Here is a 19,895-nt window from a genome sequence, read left to right as displayed (position 1 = left end):
AAATTATGCACAATTATACTCGAATAAATATACTAGTCCATAAACTTGATTTCACAGAAAATATTTAAAGGCTTTAATTATATTACTTAGTATTAATTTTATAATTTGATTTTGGTAGTAAATTGTAGTGTTTAATATTTTATTTTAAACACTTTAATTAGATGAAATAAAGAGTTTTAAATTAGATATGATTATTAGTTTACAATGATTTTTAATATAAGTATTATTAAGGATATTTTATGAACTACTATTGTTTAAGAAATTTACGATTTCCTATTACATTATATGTTAGTAGTATTAAATTATGATTTCAATAATAGCTTATAGAGATATGAGTTTTAAATATGATTAAGTTAATTTTTGAAAGGAATTTAAGTTGTTTTTCCATTTTGATAAAATTATATTATAATAAGTTAAGAATATACATTTAATGATGATAGTACTTATTAGATTTCTGATAACTAAATAATTATTAAAGCTATTTTCGTAGTATGAATTTAAGTAAATGAAGAGTTTTAGCAAATCCTTTTAGAAGTTTAGTAATGTTTAGAATTTTGTACGGGTGACAATTGATATTCATTTGGCATGGTTGTGGAAAGATTTAGAAAAGTTAAAAAGTTCATGTAAGATGGGTTCCTATGCTAGACTTTACATAAAATGAAAATGAACTGAGGTTGATTTATGAAAATGTGCAGGATATGTTTTGAAAAGAAATGTGAAAAATAACAGCAGTTATGTGTTTTGCATTACGCATCAAATTTTTATAAAAGAGAAAATATTTCTGACATTACTAGTGCAAACATAAGTAATATTTGACATGCTGTTTTCTAAAATGTGCAAAAGACGAATATGAAAATTGAAAATTTTGTACATATTATATGAACATGTTCCGAATCCATTTTTGAATATGTGGAAATGATATGAATATGTTCAGCACTCTGTTTGATATGATATGCATTTGAAAAACCTTTGGCATAACTTTATAATTCTGATTCTGATTCTGATTCTGATATGATGATTTTGATTCTATTATATGGTTGGTACCAACATCTCTGATATGAGTGCACCCACTTTGCAAACAAAGTGACTTTTATGGGTGCATATAATCATGTCATGCATGCATGCATGGCCCTTTGACTCCTTTTATTTTGAAAACAGCTATAATTCACAACATATTTAGTCTGTGTACAAGCCAGATCGAGCCTGTCGCACAAAACGGATATACATGATGCATACTTAATGCTTCTTGGTGAAACTAATAATTAAACATTTGCATGCCATGCATATATACATATATGCTTAATTTGGCTACTACCTTGTTTGGTTTCACTTTATTGCAAGCCATATATAGTACTACACCACCATATTCGGTACTGTATTTAGTATATATATATATATGCTTCTTGGTCTGCCGGCCTTAAAAGAGTACTGATCAGTATGATCTAGTACTTCAGCAGTTTCTTTTAGTATCACAAAGAAAGAGATGGTGACTCTGGCCAGTTGATGGAACTGAATGCCTGGCTGTGTTTGGTTCATCCGCGTCTTCATCATCAGTAGTACTGTCCACGACTGCCTTAGTTTCCATGCTTGCCGCGCCTTCCTTGAAGGCAGCTTGCGGTAATTTCGGGGCACTAGCACCAGCCTTACCGGCCTTTCGATTTGTTAGGAACTGAGGGTTGGGCTTCGAAGTACGCTTTTTATCCACCAATGGGATCCTGCTTTCTGCACTGGCTTCTTGCAGAGTTGCTAAGATCATGACGAATGCAACAAAGAGAACGATCAGTAAGCTGGTCTTCATGATCGATCAATCTGTCTTTCAAACCCGCCTGAAAAAGAATTAAGCAGATGCATGCATGTGCTAATAAGATCATTATTGTTAGACAAAACTAAATAATTATGATCATGAACTTAATTAGAACGGAACTAGCTATGGTAATTACATGCATACCTGCAGCTTTTTTGCTAGCTAGAAGATGTTTGAGGAGTAATGAAGGATCGAGTTGCGGGCTCGCAAAGCTGATATATATAGGCTACTGATCAAGGCCCCATGCCAGATGATATTTGTGTGACAGAAAAATATCGATCGATCGAAGCATGCACTAAAAAAGTAAAGGGTGCGGTGGGGGTATCACAATCGCGACACTATTTGGGGGAGATGCTGTGGCCACCAAAGAAGTAATTATGGTTAAAATTGATAATTTAACATCTTATTTCAGTATTCTATGGTTTAATAATTCGTGATGGATCGTGCTTTCATTGTGTGATACGTATCATGATCATGTATACGCGGCCGGATAAACTTTAATTATAAAGTCACGAGTAATTTCAGAATTTCTCACCTCCAATAATTAGGAGCACATTTTGTTTATCGCTAAATAATTAAAACTTGTTGATTAGTTGACCCGAATATATAGATAACATGATCAGCTGATATTCTAATATTGGTTATGGTTAAAGTTAATAGCTATGATGAACACCAACCCACCACCTGGCATCCCTCCATACCCATAATTGAGCATAGCTAGCTGAAATCCACCACCTGAAGACGGCCACTACGACGACAATTCTATTAGAAAAGATCAGTCTATATACAATCTATGTTATAGCTATATCGATGGTCTCGGTCTACACAGCATCCATCGATCCCACTAACTGTGAATTAAGGGCTTGCAACCACCCTGATCTAATTATAAGCAACCTCGATCCCAAAGCACATGAAAAATTACGACTTGAAAAAGTAATCATAGAAGGCGACTCGGAGATTATCTGTAAAATATGGAAAAATCTCCCTCTCTCAGTTCATGTAATTGACAAAATGCTTCCGATCATTCAACAAACCCGATCCATAGTAGTACTACTACTCCAACAATATCATGCTGTACTGGTGCCAATGAAGCAGCACATGATGCTCTAGCTAGCACAAAGGGCCACCTCCTTTCAATTAACCTAAAGCAAGCTGCATTCCCATCATCACTTTTAATTCATTACTTTTCTCCAGAACTCCTTAATGGCCCGTCTTGCAACGATACGTCGAGGTAATTTATATGTAGATAATACATATAATAAAATGACAATTAACAGAGAAACCGCAAGCTAGCAGTAATCATCGATCGTGCGTGTATGTGCATGGTGCCTGTCTTTTCATCAACCTGATGATCAGTCAAACGCTAAAAAACTTCAATCAAGTACAGGACGGATCAGCCAAGAGAGAATATTTTGGGGATAGGAAAGTACTGGCTCCAGATCATGTATTACTTTCTCAATAAAAATAATAATATTAATATATATCAGTAAGAATTAATGCATGAGATTATCGAAGTCAGGCATGGATGATCACTTCTGGTGATCCTATATTTAGTATCCTAGAGTCCAGACATGAACTACCGTCCAATATTGGAGATAAAAAAGATGTGCCCATATATATATATATATGATCCCTTCGAGTTTTCAAATCTGTACCATTAATTTCAGAGGACGGAGATGTGATCAACAATTCATTAACCATGAATTCACTTAACCAGTTATTATTAAAACATGAAAAACTCAGTAACCTGTGCACTTGCAATTATTATTTATCAGAATACAATTAATGTACAAAAACTAGATCATTGACCAAAACTTCATCCCAAGATCTCACGTCCGCTCACATCCACCGCCTGCTGATGCCGCTTCATTCGTTTGGCCGTTTGTGTTCTTCATGACTGCATGCAGGAAGCTGAGAGATCAGTTTTGTGAATCCGTAGGCTGTGGCGACACTATAACAGATATGGCCTTTTTCCAGGAGATCAGTTGTCCAAATTAATCATTTTTGCTGCCGGAAATATTTATTTCCTGCATATTTAAGTCGCAGCACGATCCCCAGAAATAACTGGCCGAACATGCTACAATTTGTGGAGACTAATTGCACTGTCCGAAGTAGTGACTTTTTTTGGCATTACCGAATCGTTGGAAATATTATACTTTTTGCCAGAAATATGTGAGTATGCATCAACTTTGTTCGCCAGAATAAAGTAATTCACATATGTTATTGCGCAGGAAATAACTATTTCCTGCAGTTCTTGCAGCCAAATATAAATATTTTCTGCACGAAAAGATCATCGAAAATAAATTATTCTTGCGAGTTTGGCTTGTCTGAATAACTTTTTTCTGGCATGTTACATTTGTTGCAGCAAAATATCATTTGGGACAAAAAGGCTCATCAGAAATCTCAAGATTTCTCTACGAGAATTAACTTTTTTCCCGTAGTCGTGATTTGCCAGAATAACTTAATTTGGACTTAAAATATTCTTCAGATAAAGTAAATGCCGATCAAATGCCATTTGGTCCATAAAAACCTATTTTGGCGAAAACTCACATCATCCCAAATGTACACTTTTAATTAATCTATTATCTAACCTTTTCCCTGGAGAGGCATGGTATACGAGAAAAGTTTTTTTTTTTTTTTGAGCCTTTTTTTTTTCTTTCTTGCTTTCTTTGCAACATTCTTATTTCTTGTAAGAAATATGTTGGTCAAATTGATGGCCTTTGAACTTTGTTGTAGTGATTTCTTACATTATTCAGAACTTAAACCTCAATTCAATAATGCTCCAACTCAGTTTGCAGTTCAAATTATTTGGTTTGAGATTCAACATCTGTGTTAACAGTTGGCATTAATGCTAGTAAGTAACCCCCTGAAACAACATAATATTTCAACGTTCATAAATAAAACAAAAAACAAGCTGTCAATATATATATCAACATGCATATTATGTATATATTGAATATATAGTCTATTGTGTGATTGCATGTCACCAACATGCATATATTTACAAACTTAATCACGACCCGGAAGCAAACTACACAAACCAAATTATGCATGTATTATATCCATTTAACACTAGTGCAAAACATGCATACAAGGTAACCCAGTTCATTCTATCTCTTTGCTAGAGCATTCTTAAAGATGCATGCATGGAGCTGTATTTTCACCCTTGGGAGCTTGTGTTTGAACATTTGAAAGCTGCAAATGTAACATTACACGTCATTTCTTCATATAAACTAGTAAAATGTGAAAGTCAAATGCAATTCCACAACCACAATATAAGCAGGCTATCACATGGTTCAGTTTTAGTGCAAAGGTCGCAATTAAGATGTTGTTACAGTTCTGGTCTTTTGTGTGAAATCATCCTATTTTTTGTTGACTGTGTCATCGAGGTATGGATATATCAAAGAGAGTATTTTATATTCTGCTATGAAATTCAAACACATATTTCCCTATATTAAGCAGTCTCGCACTTTGTACATAGTCAAGCATGTCTGATGAATATTTTAATTTCTAGACTGATTATCATTCAATGGTTGCTTACTTGTTATTGTACTATCCAGGTTAAGCTACTCCAACTGATTTTATGAGTACAAGTCAATTAGTCAATATAAGCATATGGATGTATTTCTAACATTATTTGGTTCTTAACATGCTAGTAAAATAACAATGCTAACCATAGGGCATAATGCATTAAAAGTAATAATGACAGCAATGAAATTATTACTGGTATACCTGTACCATGCTCTAAAGGCCATGGGCTAGCATCTTGGGCACTTCTCTTAAGGGAAAACAAACAAAAGTAGACTTTGTGCTCCATGGGTATCTTTGTTCTAGCTGCTTCATTGCCACTCCCAAACCAGCTCCTCACAAAATATCTAAACCGGCATGCTCAATAAAAGGATGCATTATGCAATTTCAACATTGGTCCAACAAATGCTACCAAAAAATCATCAAAATGTTCAGCAAAAAACACACCCATGGGAGGATGCCTATGCATCTCCTGCAGTCTCCCGTTGAGACTCTCTCTGGGACTCTAATTGACTAACACGTTCATGTAGCCTGTCACACTCAGAAAAACAAGCCTTCATCTTTTCCAGATCAATCATAAATGTCTCAAATTTCTTCTTGAAGCCCTCTGCCTCAACCTTGTTCTTCTCATTCTCGTCCCTAAGACGTTCAAACTCTCTATTGGACAGTAATGATTGAGATGGTTCAGGTATAACTAAGTGTCCTAAACCTCTAGCATAACCGGATCGGGTTCCCAACACCTCCTTAAACACTGCATTGGCATTGTCATCAGTGTTATCTTCTGGTTCCATCTCATTCATACGCACAAGCATCATATTCTACAGTAGAATATCATCCATAAATTAGTATTAGGCATCAGCAATTATGAGCTAAATGGACTATTAAAAAATAAATTTTCGCATAAAAATTATAACTGACGTAGTTGTGCTCAGCAGCTTCAGTAATAAATTTACCCTTCTTTGTAGACCAATGCACCTCTTTATAGAAAGCAACATAATTAGGAGCTTGTTCCCGCTTCAATTATCTAACAACAGTTAAATCAATAAACTATAGTAAATGAGAAAGACAAACAAAAATTGAAACTTGTGATGGAAAACTTAACCTTTTCCTCCATTAGTCTAACAAATGACTTCCTGCCACCCGTGTAATTTATCTTTTGATTTTTCCTATTACTTTTGTTCCTCCTTGATAGGTTCTATCATTGACACGAACATAGAGTTTATAGGCATTGTATGAAATTATAAAGACCCCAGTGATCTTGTCATGGTACTAATTCCAATATGGTAATAATATCTAAAGACTTAGAGTTGGGAAGTTGTTACCTTAAAGTCCTCACTTGCCCATCTCTCACATAAACATTCCCACACAGCTTTGTTAACCATTTTTGTCCCTCCAGAAATGGCAGCCTCATGTGTTTCATACTCCAAGTACTTGCAGTGTAATATGTAGTGAAAATCATTGTACTTTTGAGCAAGTGCCATTACCACTGTCTCTCGATGGTTGCTTTTTGTCCAGTTCAATTCAAAATCAGCCTGAAAGTCACACAGTTAGTGTGACTCTGTTTAAATAAATAAATAACAGTTTATATTTCTTTGCATCATATGCCACAATTAGTACTCGGACACGATCTGTTAGCTCCTCCTTGTTCAGTTTATCAACAAGACTCCAGCCTGCATGCTGCATGTCAGCGTATTGTTTCACAATTCATGTCACGCTTGTTAAAAACAGCGTTGCCTTCTGACATGATACTCCTCTTTGCCCATCCTTAATCTCTACCGCTACTTTTCCAAACTTTCGAATGCGGTCAAATTATGTACACCTTGCTGATCCCCTTCCACGCTTTCGAGTGGGAGGAACTTATGAAAAATAACATACCCCACATTATTATCATATTATTACCACAAGAAAAATAAATGTCATTGTTCTATTTAATATTAGATAATTTTGATGGTATGAAAAATTATAACGTACCTTGAAAATTCGCGTTACATATTTCAGCCTCATTGATAGGAATTGTGTCCTCTGGTCCGACACTTGGTCCTTGAGTGGATGCATCTGAAAATGAAACAGACTCGTCCCTTAGAATGCGTGCTTGAGGCTGTGCATCTTGGCCTCTACCACGTGCTGATGCGCGATTGCCAGCACGTCCACCACGTGTATTCTTTGTTCCTCTCATTGTAGCTGCATCATATAATAAATTTAAAATATCAATATTGACCAGTCTACAAAGAAGTTAACAGATTGGATATGTTGATAAACATAACAGTACATCATATATGAATTACCATAAACCAATAGAATAATTAACAATTATGCTATATGTATATAAGTATGGGCACTACATGTAAGGTATCTACAGCGTATTATTATATATATACACACTGCAGACATTCCTATTGAACACTATCAAAATCAGGAAAAGTTCTAAACCTACCACTTTCCAAATCATCACATCCCTACTTTAATTACAAATTATCATTGCAGCTAAATTTGCAGTGACCAAAAACTTTATTTAGTAGTAGTGAATATGATGGCTATAGTTGAAATATAACATCCATGGTACAGATTTTCAACATGTTAATGCATAACTTTCAACTATACATCTATTCTTGCAAACACCTAGTAAATGCCATGTATTTCAAAAACAACCACCAATAAGATATAAGATATAAAGGGACCAGATAACCATGGAGGTCGAGTACTCACATGCATGCACATTTCATGTAAGTTAACTTAGTCTTTTACAAATAAGCATCTCACGAATGGGAAATATTCTAGTATCCTTTGACATACTAGCATAAAGTGGAAAAAGTATGATATTTTTTCCAAAGATATTTATATACAGAAAGCCCAAACACAGCTCAAAGTTTAAATGAAAGTAAGGGAAGGAACCTAAAATAAATTTGCATGAAAATGGTGCCGAGAGAAAGAACATATTTTTCCCAAGAATTTTTATTTTACTGTAGTACCCATAGAAATTTCACAAAAACAACTTCTATTCTTGCTTTTGTGTGAGACTTTGAAAAACTTTTTAATTGATGTAGGATAGCAGAAAAAAAATTTCTGCATCTAGGTTCAAGAGAAAATGGTTAGGGAGGACTCACACGTATTTGTTTGCAGTGTGAAGGCTGTAACCCTTCTTCTGTCACAAGTTGGCGTGGTGTTACAAGTCATCTGCTGCTTGTGAAAATGTCTCCAGTTTACCACAGTAGATACGGCGTGGTGCTGTGCCTTACTCCCTCAACTTCCCCATTGTCGAATGATCTTGAGGCCAACAATTATATCACTTCTCAACCCAGGAAGTTAACCATGATACCCATGTATGGTCAAGTCTCTCCAGTTTACCAAACCCAACCAGCTTTCTGACATGAGTACTTATCCTTGATAAAGGAGCTTGCCAAATTTTCAAGTTTCCCACATATTGCAGGTTTGTTTACCGCACAATGAGGGTGCCCTAGATAAGAAATACTTAGTCATTTTTTAGGTCAGTCAAATCATGTATAGGCCTTGCTGCACGTGAGTCTGTGATAGTTGCTGGCTCAGATCTTAGGCATAACTTGTGTTTATCTCACATGGATTAAATTAGCCAAAGTTATTATAACTTTAGTCTATTCACCACATTAAACTTCAGTAGCCAATGAATGAAAGAAAAAATTATGAATTTCCTCAGTACTTTTGAAATTTCCCAGTCCATAATGTGAATTTCTTAATTCTTCCATGTATTTAATTTTAGACCATCCACTATATACTGCTACTTTGCATGTTTATATTGCAAATCTTCAGGACAATTGATCAGAATTATCATAACTTTATAACGTAGTGTGAAAAGAACAAAATCCATTAACTTGTAAAATGATTTCATTTTCTTTATATAATATTGGATAGGAAATCTTATAGTGGAGTTTTTGCCATGGTAAAACTTTTCCAACATGTGAGGAAGCTTCAGTAGCCAACCACAATCATATAATAACGTTGTTTTCTTTTTCATTGTTTCTCCTAATATATAACCATTCCCACTGTATCCATTAACATGAGTCAATTACTATTAAGGATACAGATTATATGCTACGAGTTCCATACTTAACATGATCCTGGATTACCAATTACCATACTCTCTATCAACAATTGCATATATTTCCTTATACTGAACAGGTATGAACGATGTTTGTAACTTGTTGAATCCCATTTCAAGTTTGGGTACAATTGTGCCAATAAAAATTGTGCAATGGAGAATGTAAAAGTCTGAGCAATAATGGTCAGTAATAAGATACCATCCAATAATATACGCAAACTGGATATTCTGTTAAATTAATGCAAGTACCTCACATTAAATGGAGAATGTGACAAAACATTAAAGGGAAACGGCACGAACAATGTTGGGATCCTACCCCACAATATGTCAGTTTACAAGCAGTCAAATACCTCATATTTGACTGCTGCAACCTACAGTAAAATACATTACAAATGCTTTAAGCAAGGGAATGTCTACTGGCAAGCACAATGCAGCTTGAGAGTTTAAAAACATGCATATCTTTTGTTAAAAGTAAATCAACGTATAGGTAAAAGTGAAAAATCCCATTCAACCAGATTTATTCCAACATGTAATTTATGATCTTCGAATCTGAGTAAAAGTTTGAAAGGTCAGCATAGCAGATATATGTTTATATGGTTGTGCTGTAAAATAAATATCCACTGCAAACATATTTCTCACTCCCATACACATAAATTATAAACTCTCCTTATTCGGTACACACAATTTTTAACATTTGCTGATTGTTTGGGTGGCTTTCTAGATTTAACACGATCTCTATCAACAATATGCACCATGATATGAAAGACGAGAAATCTTCATTCATCAAACGTAGTTCTGCATACCCATAGAGGCAGAGTACCCGAAAGACACCAATGTAACATTCATATTGTATATAAGGTTTCGACAGCGTATTGTAAAACTAAATGAAACTATTATAAAAATAAAAATAAAAATTCCCATTTGCACATGCAATTAAAAATGGACATTAGTCCTCACATGGTTCTGAAGACGAATGGAAGTTGTCCTCATTCTCAGATTCATAATGGTCAGTATTGTGATCATCGCCAGAATCGTCACCATCCACATCATCGTCAATAAAAGTATTTTCGGCATCAGCGGGAGTAGAACGATGTAGTGTAGTTACCTCATTAACTAGAACTGGTTCTTCATTGTCTCAATACAATTGATTCGCTATGCCACTATCACTTTCATTGGCAGGACCATCATCGTTACTAGCATCTTCCTCTTGATATGCATCACCTCCAGAGGAGTCCTCACCATCGTCTACTGCAGTTGGGATGGGTGGAATGTCCATAGACATTCCTATTTGTTATCTTTTGTACCACTTGCCAATTCCCCACCATACTCAAATCTTTTAAGTAAAACACTTGTGAGCACTGAGACGCAAGGGCAAAAGGCTCATCCTGATACCACTTTCTAGATGTATTCACACTTGTAAGATGGTAGCCTACACATATGCCACGCCTATGATCACCAACATCCCACTAGTCACATTTAAACAAGTACACAAGATGCCACCCCATGTAGCATAATTCAAAAATATCAGTCAACGCACCATAGAAATCAACCTGCATCGATTGATGTACACCTGCAACAACGACCCCACTATTTTGGCTGTGTCGATGTTGTTTGCATAGTTTTGTGTGAAACCGTATTCCATTCATGATGCATCCACTATATGACCCAATCCAATGATCTGGTCCGCAAGAAAGAGCATAAAGTTCATCTGTAACTTCATCCGGATTCAAGTTACGCAATTCTTGAATCTATTAAGAACCATAGAGCTGAATGTTAATAAAAGATGACATTGCAATAAATGTCACATATTTATTGTTCGGAATTGTATCTATGTGCGCGTTGGATAGAATCACAACTTACATGGTTCTTGAACCAATTGGGAAATTCTGTTTGGTGCCTATGATCAACATTGTTGGTGTACTCTTCTTTAATCTTGTTATAGTGCTGACTACGAGCATAGAAATTTCAAATCTAGTAAGTTTACAATGTGTTTTATGATTGAAAGATTTTGGATGAAAAGTTTGAAGTTTTCGTGCTATACTTACTCTAGGTAGTGTTCAATCTCAGGACAATTGTTAACCACATACCACTCTGCTTTTGCAAATAGTTGATCATCTAGTCTTTCAGTGGAGGGCAAACCTATAGGTCGAACCTTTTGGGAGAAGACACTCAAACTTCCCAGTGTATGGTCTTCACCGACATCCACATTTCGTTCTTTTCTAGTAAAAGTTGTCTCAATGTCATTGAGATACATCGAATAAAATGTAAGGCACTCAACATGAACATAGGCCTCGACAATTGAGCCTTCTGGTCGAGCCTTATTTCTTACATAGCGCTTGAACTTCCCTAGATACCGTTCAAAATGATACATCCACCTATACTGCACAGGTCCCGCAAGCAATGCCTCTTGTGGCAAGTGAACAACGAGATGCACCATTATATCGAAGAATGCAGATGAAAATATCATTTCCAGCTTGCAAATAATAAGAGAGATATCAGTTTGTAGCCTCTGTAGAACATCAATGTTTACTACCCGTGCACACAGTTTCTTGAAGAATGAACTTAACTCAGTCAAAGCTTCTCGTACATCACTAGTAAAGTATCCACTAATCACAACTGGCAATAATCGTTGCATAAAATATGACAATCATGACTTTTCATGCCTAAGATCTTTGATTCACTAACATTAACACATCGGGCTATGTTCGCAGCAAAACCATCAGGGAACTTGACACCTGCTAACCACTCGCAGAAAGATCTCTTCTCATGTTTAGTTAAACTGTAACACGCCAGTCTCATGGAACAACGGTCACCATCTTGTTGTAAGTGTAATTCTTTTCGTATGTCTAGGTTGGCCAAATCCCGCCGTGCATTGGCTGTGTCCTTGCTTTTCTCATCAATATCCATAAAGGTTCCTAATACGCTATCGCATATGTTCTTCTCAATATGCATGACGTCTAGGTTATGCCTCAATTCCAAGGATTTCCAATAAGGCAATTCAAAGAATACACTTCTTTTGGTCTAATTCAACTCATTGTCTGTGCGTTTCCTTATCTTCGATAACTTACCAAACTGTACATCTGGCAATTCTTTCAATTGTTCTAGGATAGCCTCTCCTGACAAATGTATAGGTGCTTGGCGATGGTCGGTACTACCATTAAATTTAGCTCTATTAGATCTCCACCTGTGGCCTGGCAACAACCACAGCCGATGACCCATGTAACAGTGCTTTCGCCCATGAACCAACCACAATGAATCTGTAGCATGGTTACAAGTAGGACATGCCATATTTCCCTTTGTGCTTCAGCCAGAAAGATTAGCATACGCTGAGAAGTCATTAATGGCCCAGAGTAATGTTGCATGTAATCGAAACGAATGTAATGCAAATGCATCATATGTATTGACACCAACTTCCCATAAAAACTTTAGTTCTTCGATTAAAGGGCGTAAATACACGTCAATATCGTTGCCGGGTGCTTTTGGGCCAGGAATTAACAAGGAAAGCATGAGGTATGGATCTTTCATGCATAACCAAGGGGGCAAGTTATATGCTACGAGTATCACTGGCCATATACTGTAGGGTTTTGCTATATTGTTAGATGGATTAAAACCATCACTCGCTAACCCAATTCTCACATTACGAGGATCTGAGGCAAAATGAGGGTATTGCATGTCAAATTCTTTCCATGCCTTTGAATCTGCAGGGTGCCTCATTATATTAGAATCGTTGACGCATTCAGTAGCATGCCATCTCATTGCCTCAGCAGTCTTATTAGACAGAAATAGTCTTTGCAACCTTGGGATCAGAGGGAAATGTCTCAGCACTTTCTGTGGAATTTTCTTTTGCTTAGTACTGCTTAACAACCATCTCGGAGTGTTGCATTTTGGGCACTTCTCTTTATCAGAATACTCCTTCTAAAATAAAACACAATCATTCAAACAAACATCTATCTTTGTGTAATTAAAGCCAAGGCCACGTTCTAATCGGCATGCGTCATTGTATGAGTCTGGGAGAAGAGCGTTAGGAAATGCCGATTTCAGGAGCTTGATGACCATGTTAAAGGATTTAACACTCCAACCACCAACTGCCTTGATATGAAGCAACTTTATAATAAAAGAAAGCTTTGAAAACGTCAAGCATGATGGATAGAGTGGACGACGTGCATCTTCTAACAATTCTGAAAAGCTTACAGACGAACCACTAGGTGTCATATCATCATTACTAGGTATTTGAAAACCTCTGGACTGGTCCATAAAGGCTCCAGCCTGAATGTCATCAAGCATCTCATCCATATCATCAATATAGGCATCATTTTTGCTTGCCTCAGCACCTTCTGAGGAATTAACATCCAACACTTCTTCCTCACCGTGGAATATCCAATTCTAATAGGATGGATCAATCCCTATAATAAATAAATGCTCCTCGACCATATTTATTGGCTGGAATAGCATATTACGACATCTACGGCATGGACACCTAATGTCAATGCCCTTGGTGCATGGTCTCGAGCCATATTCATGAAATGGTTAACCCCCAATGCATACTTGTTAGACATAAACCTATCTTCAATATGCATCCACGCCTTGTCTATCTAAACACGATGCGAGAAAAGCAAGTTTAAATGAAGGCTACGTTCATTTCTTGGTAATAGAAATCCATACAACAAAACTTATAATGAACGTGAGGATGTATTTATAGAAAACATGATGAACCATTAATGACTGTGCAATGTACACACAAAAAAGGGGAGAGAGAGAGAGAGAGAGTTGGAATTGGGAACATGTGCAAGTGAAAAAGTTTTAAAAAAGTTCAACAAGGGGCTTCACTATAGTGTGATAACTATCCAAGTTTATGTACTAGTATCGAGTAAGCATTGACAAAGTATCGAGTAAGCATTGACAAGATTGTAACCTCATAAATTTGGGAAATGGCAGTTTGTGCTGAAGTAGAGGTCCAGATTATGTTACAAGGTCCGTAAATCCATATAGGTACCAAAAAAGTTGCATAACTAAGAGGCAATGTTATAATAATCTATGGAGTTTTTAAAAACATGATTATTCTGAGTGGCCAAATAGTATTTTATAGGTAGGAAATTAAAAACCTCCTAAGCATAAATCCCTACGTCACCAACATTAATGTACAGAAGGTTAATTGGTTCAGGAAGTCTCACTTAGGACACCAAATTACGAAGCAACGTACATGCATATTAATTTTCGTATATGTGTTGAATATGCTCCAACAGGTTATTAAAATGCAATAAGCTAGTGAAGCTATGATCTACAAACTGTAGTTATAAGGAAAAATCCCATATACGTTGATGGGTGGAATGTCAATTGTAACATAGACGTCATTGGAAAAAGAAAGGTAAAAAGTTAAATTCTAAAAACTGACACCTTTGAGGTTGATATAAACAGATTGGAGCTTATATTGGCTCGCCTGGTCAATTTAAATATGCAACCCCACATTAGTTTCCAAATTTCACACACTTTGGTTAATGGGTACAAACAAAATTAGACTTAAAATAGCAAGTTAAGTAAGTAGGGGAAATGCGACATTTAACAAATTCATTCAACTAAAAAGTAAAGAGTGTGGGTGCATGTGTAATAAAGAGTGTGGTCAGATTTAACAAATTCATATGCTTAAGTATGAGTGCAGATTCATTCAATTGTTAGTGTAGATTCATATGCTTTTGTATGAGTTGGGTGCAGGAGACTAATAAAGAGTGTGGTCAGAGAAATATTTAGTCAATTCTATAGGGATTAAGTCAAACGGCAACACCTAGAACTACACAATGGGAAGATGTTTAATATCATCCATTTGACCAAAACATCTGAAACACAATAGTTCGGATAACAAATAAAGCACTAGATATCTTTTTTCATCAGAACCAGTGCACCCAATTTTTTAAAAGTGACATGTTAGCAAACATGGTATTTTCCAGCAGGAACAAATAAGTATATATATGAAGTAGGGGTTTCTTGAGTAATTCCTAAATTTAGTAGGGTTCCAAAACATGCTTGCAATATCAGCAATTGACATTGAAACCGAACCATGTCTACCAACAAGTTCAGTAAATCCAAAGTAGAAGCAAGAAATAATTAATCTTAAAGGGGTGAAATGAGAACATATTGCCGTGTACTGTCTCTAAAGGAATGAAAGTAGCTTCCTATGACATTAAAGTTTCACCTTCTGATTCTTTAGGAGTGACCTTGGAGCAATTATTAAATCAGAGTGGTTGTGGCTTGCTCGTTGGAACGATGATAGGAAATAATCCTATTCTATATAAACATCAGTCCAGGTTAAATCTCTAAGAAAAAAAAATATATAAAAGAATTTGAATACCCATAACACAAGGAAATTGTTGGAATCATACCTGGAATGAGGAATAGTTGCACGTCAGGTAACAAATATGAAAGGTACTCTTAGTCTCTGCCCAAATGCGTTGAAAGGTAATCACTTGTCAACTTTATCTCACTATTGGGATACTGCTTCTATTATATAAAATCGTTCTAGAAAGTCAATTAAATACGGCAGTGAAAGATGTGGGTTACTTGTACACAGCAAACTTAATCACGAATGAAAGCATATCTCAAACCACATATTAGAAAATATTGCATGCAAAGGTTACAATGATGATGTGAATGTTGCGGGGAAAATGAAGAAAAATGGTAATTAATTGATTCCAATAATATTCAGACCGAGATGGGAGATTTGGGGACAGTCATTGAAAATTTGGCATCAAATTTGGATTCTGAGGAAACACGAAATTGGAAATTAAACAGGGGACAATAACTCACATAACAGGATGTGCCATTCACATGGATTTGCCCCAGAACTGTCGGACATGGCCATACCATTCAATGATAATTTCAGAGGTTCTGCTTAGTGCCCTCCACCCCGGCCTCACAAGCAAGACTCAGCAACTAGGTGGCCGGGAACTGCATTAAACCTCAGGTGGTTCGATTAAACCATCTGATAAGGGGGCTCGAGTGGGGGAATGAACATTTTAATTTCGGGTCTGGCAAAATCGTTCTAGGAGAAGTTGTCGGATTGAAGGATTTATGGAGAAGACGGATGGCTGTGGTGAGTAGCTGGCGGTGAACGGTGGCGGAGGACAGGCTAGGGCATGAGACCTAGGCAAATTTTGCCTTTGCGGGAATCAATGTATTCCGCGGGAGATTTAGAGGCAAAGGAGAGGGAATAGGCATCGAGGGAAAGGATTAAAAACATTAAAGTTGAAAGTTATTGCGGCGACTGATATAGCCACAATAAGCAAAACAGAACTGTTATGTTTTTGTGGCAATATATTCTCGCCGTTAAAACACAATATTCGCTATAATAGATTATATTTGTCCATAATTATTATGACGAAGTCATTTCCGCCGGAATAAGTTTGTTATTCTGGCACATTGAGGCGACGGAAGTGGGATGTCAGTACAGCAAAAAATGCTTATTTCCTACAACATATTTATCGCCGGAAATGAACTCGGCCGCAAAAGCAACTTTCTGTTGTAGTGCGAAGAACTATATATTTCCATGTACTTCTCTAAAACCCATTAGTTTGAAAATGAATCTAAGCCAAAATGATTGGTATGAATCCCATAGTAATGATGGTGGAGATTGAATCTATTTAATTAGCAAAATCATATATATATAGCTCATTGGTTTATATAGAAAAGGAAATGAGAAGCGAAACTGGGATCTGAACAAAATAGAGGCAGATATATTAAGAGACGGACAAGGTGGGGTGATAAAAACCCAGTACTACTTTGGAATAGTGCACTTGCTCGATTTTGGGCTTGTTATTAGGACGTGAAGGTAGCATGTCCATGTCCACAACTCAGACGATTTCTTTGGAGAAGAAGATCGATGCAATTAACCGTGGACTTTGGTTTATGAGTTGGTCCTGGCTTCTCCAAATTGCAATTCTGTGGGTCTCTTTGAAGTGCAGCACACAAACGGCCAGACACGGCGGCCGCAAGAGAGACGTTAGCGACAGGCCGGGTGAAGTTTTGATCATTGATACAGATTTTGTTTTGTTTTGATAAATAATATTTTTTTATCGGGCAACCACTGACATGATCATGCATGAAGAAGGATAAATATACTCTTAATTTCGCTTGCAATGAGAATAATAAGATCAGTATCCATCTAATGAAATATATCATGAAGCACACAGTCGCCACTACGTACACAAAATATTAGTTTTTGTTACAATAATAATATTTTAATTAACTCATGATTGAATTCCAACGCAGAAATAAAGGTTCTCAGTGAATTGACATTTCCCATTTGCAGTGCTTAGAACAGTATATATACTGCTTCCCTAAGAAGGCGATCGAGTGGATTGAGGAGTGTATATCCACAAACAAGCTCTGATCCATCAATGGCAATCACGAGGAACTCAATGGCCATTTCCAGCTAGGGAAGAGGCTAGAGTAAGATCCCTTATCATCCTACCGTTTTCTATTGGCTATGGAAGCTTTCTCAGAATTGCTAAATAATACGTTGGCTAAGGGCATATTCAAATAGTACCTTCGGAGATATATAAATGCAAGCAAGAGAAAGATCTCACAACTGTGCTTTGCAAATGGCCGTTTGCTCATTTTTACTAATGTTGACATGCATAAAGTCGCCATGATCTTCAAGATAAAGGGAGTGTCCGAAAAGCTCTCAGAATATGTTGGGGGATTATCTCCTAATTGCATGTGATTAGAACGTTGTCGTATAGATCAGTGTTGTCTTTGTCGAAAAGCCTCAACTAATTAATTAATCCATCCTTTTTGCTATTAATCAAGTTTGTTGGTTCTCTTCATTTCTATTACCTAAATCAATCTTCCAGCAAGTTGTGGAGGAAATTATACTCGTTTGCCTTTCTATGGAAGGGAAGTCTTTGTCTGGAGGTGGTTAATTGGCATAGTATTTGCGTACCGAAATGAAAAGACCGGGCTTTGGAATGAAGCATCTAGAGATCATTGGGCATCGAGTGGCTTTACTGGAACAACTTTGGTATGTATACATGATCTATGTAGTGACCAGTAAGCTTTTAGTCTACCTGGGTAAGGAGCTATGTACGTACCTCATACGGAATCCAACTTTTCGGCACCCCATGAAACTAAGTATAAATAACTAGCTCTTGGGCATGGAAGAAAATGCAACTATTTGAGAAACATGCTTAATTGGGGAAGAATGCAATACAAGGTCGAGGATGGGAGATCCATTCTCCTCTGGTTTGACCACCTGCACCCTCCCACGGCATTGCTCAAACAACTGATCAGTGTAGTTTATTTTCCTTTGCCCTTTTTCTGAAAGGATTTGTCCACCTTAAGACGTAGTTGCAACATATATACCCCGAGGTGATCTTAATAGCCAGCGGGATACCATGCATGCATGCTGAAAATTCTCCAAGCTACAAGGAAAAATACTACTATATTTTAGTTGTGTGACCGAAATGGTATAGGCGAAAATTATCCATAGCAGTGTGGCATTACTTTGTGTGCGCGTTAAAGTCAAATTCGTCACTTTGTGAGGACTTCGCTCGATCGATCAATCAAAGTAAATGGCTCGTCGATCGGGGAATGGGAAATCCCTTAGTACTGATGAATTACGTACTTACACAGATCATCTGACTTGTGCTGGTTAATTACTGTCTTTTGTATGGGCCACGCTGTGATGCTATACAATATATATATATATATATATATTTATATATATATATATATATATATATATATAGTTTTGCAAGGTTGTCATCCTCTCGCATGCAAGTTGCTGTTGTGTCATTGTCTGGATCGTGCATGGAATTAAGTCCTGCTATATATGGCCATGGTTACAATTTAAGGGGTTGCTATTTTTGGTTTGAAGATCCCTGGTAGAAATACTCGTGCTTCTTGGTTCGGCCGCTGCCTGCTGGTTGGCTGCCAATGTATTTTGGGCCTTGGCGCCCTACTTATATATATGTTGTGCCCTATACGTACCTTCGATCGTTCGGCGTAATATACAATATATTATATGTATTGGCTATATATATATAATGTCATGGGTGCAACTGCGTGCACCGAATGAACGTACAACAAGCATGCATGGTCCAGCTAGCTAGCCAGCCACTGATTTTAAGGAAATAAAAAGTTCTAAGATACATAGGCTTTTTTTGAAGCATTAATATATAATATTATATATGTTTGTTTTATTTATTAGAATATATACGCATGCGCCATTTGCATATATATATATATATATTATACTACACTTAGTTGCTAGAATAAATAAATGTGTAAATTCTTAATTAATTAATTGCAGACTAATGTTTTAGTTACTGGCGGCCGGGGCAAACAACACAAGCATGCAGCAGGCTCGATCTCTGTCTCCGGGCCGGGCCCGGCCCCCAACCCCCAACCCCCAAAACCTTCACTTAATATATAGTACTAGTACTATATATATATATATATCTTCTTAATTATGATAAATTAACGTTTTCCAACACATGAGTA

General features: G+C 36.6%; 2 protein-coding genes and 1 long non-coding RNA gene across 3 annotated transcripts; all 3 read right to left on the bottom strand.

The window, feature by feature from the left end:
- Positions 1 to 1,101: 1,101 nt before the first annotated feature.
- On the bottom strand, positions 1,102 to 3,699 carry LOC121237541. Its single transcript, XM_041134366.1, has 3 exons — positions 3,638 to 3,699; positions 1,949 to 2,016; positions 1,102 to 1,746 (listed from the first exon to the last, which is right to left on the bottom strand). Exons 1-3 carry the CDS (start codon positions 3,697 to 3,699, stop codon positions 1,451 to 1,453), a joined length of 426 nt encoding a protein of 141 aa, XP_040990300.1. The 3' UTR covers positions 1,102 to 1,450.
- Positions 3,700 to 4,733: 1,034 nt separating this feature from the next.
- LOC121238452 lies at positions 4,734 to 7,078 on the bottom strand. Its single transcript, XM_041135302.1, has 4 exons — positions 6,950 to 7,078; positions 6,655 to 6,864; positions 6,251 to 6,307; positions 4,734 to 4,999 (listed from the first exon to the last, which is right to left on the bottom strand). Exons 1-4 carry the CDS (start codon positions 7,013 to 7,015, stop codon positions 4,937 to 4,939), a joined length of 396 nt encoding a protein of 131 aa, XP_040991236.1. The 5' UTR covers positions 7,016 to 7,078; the 3' UTR covers positions 4,734 to 4,936.
- Positions 7,079 to 7,269: 191 nt separating this feature from the next.
- On the bottom strand, positions 7,270 to 16,616 carry LOC121238448. Its single transcript, XR_005935130.1, has 3 exons — positions 16,203 to 16,616; positions 15,779 to 15,896; positions 7,270 to 7,513 (listed from the first exon to the last, which is right to left on the bottom strand). It is a non-coding gene; the product is annotated as an uncharacterized LOC121238448 (long non-coding RNA).
- Positions 16,617 to 19,895: the final 3,279 nt, after the last annotated feature.

The sequence above is a fragment of the Juglans microcarpa x Juglans regia genome, chromosome 1D, assembly GCF_004785595.1.
Source record: "Juglans microcarpa x Juglans regia isolate MS1-56 chromosome 1D, Jm3101_v1.0, whole genome shotgun sequence".
Classification (NCBI taxonomy): Eukaryota; Viridiplantae; Streptophyta; class Magnoliopsida; order Fagales; family Juglandaceae; genus Juglans; species Juglans microcarpa x Juglans regia.
Note: the sequence above shows the minus strand (reverse complement) of the source record. Positions and strands in the feature narration are given on the sequence as shown.

Bases quoted from the DNA above. Each gene is read 5' to 3' on its own strand.
- LOC121238452 (XM_041135302.1), bottom strand. From the start codon at position 7,015: ATGCAGCATGCAGGCTGGAGTCTTGTTGATAAACTGAACAAGGAGGAG. The intron at 6,865-6,949 runs GTACTAATTGTG...TGTGACTTTCAG, and splicing joins AGCTAACAGATCGTGTCCGA to GCTGATTTTGAATTGAACTG. The intron at 6,308-6,654 runs GTAACAACTTCC...TTCTATAAAGAG, and splicing joins GGGCAAGTGAGGACTTTAAG to GTGCATTGGTCTACAAAGAA.
- LOC121237541 (XM_041134366.1), bottom strand. From the start codon at position 3,699: ATGAAGAACACAAACGGCCAAACGAATGAAGCGGCATCAGCAGGCGGT. The intron at 2,017-3,637 runs GTGAGATCTTGG...TATATATATCAG, and splicing joins GGCGGTGGATGTGAGCGGAC to CTTTGCGAGCCCGCAACTCG. The intron at 1,747-1,948 runs GTATGCATGTAA...TCATGATCTTAG, and splicing joins AGCTAGCAAAAAAGCTGCAG to CAACTCTGCAAGAAGCCAGT.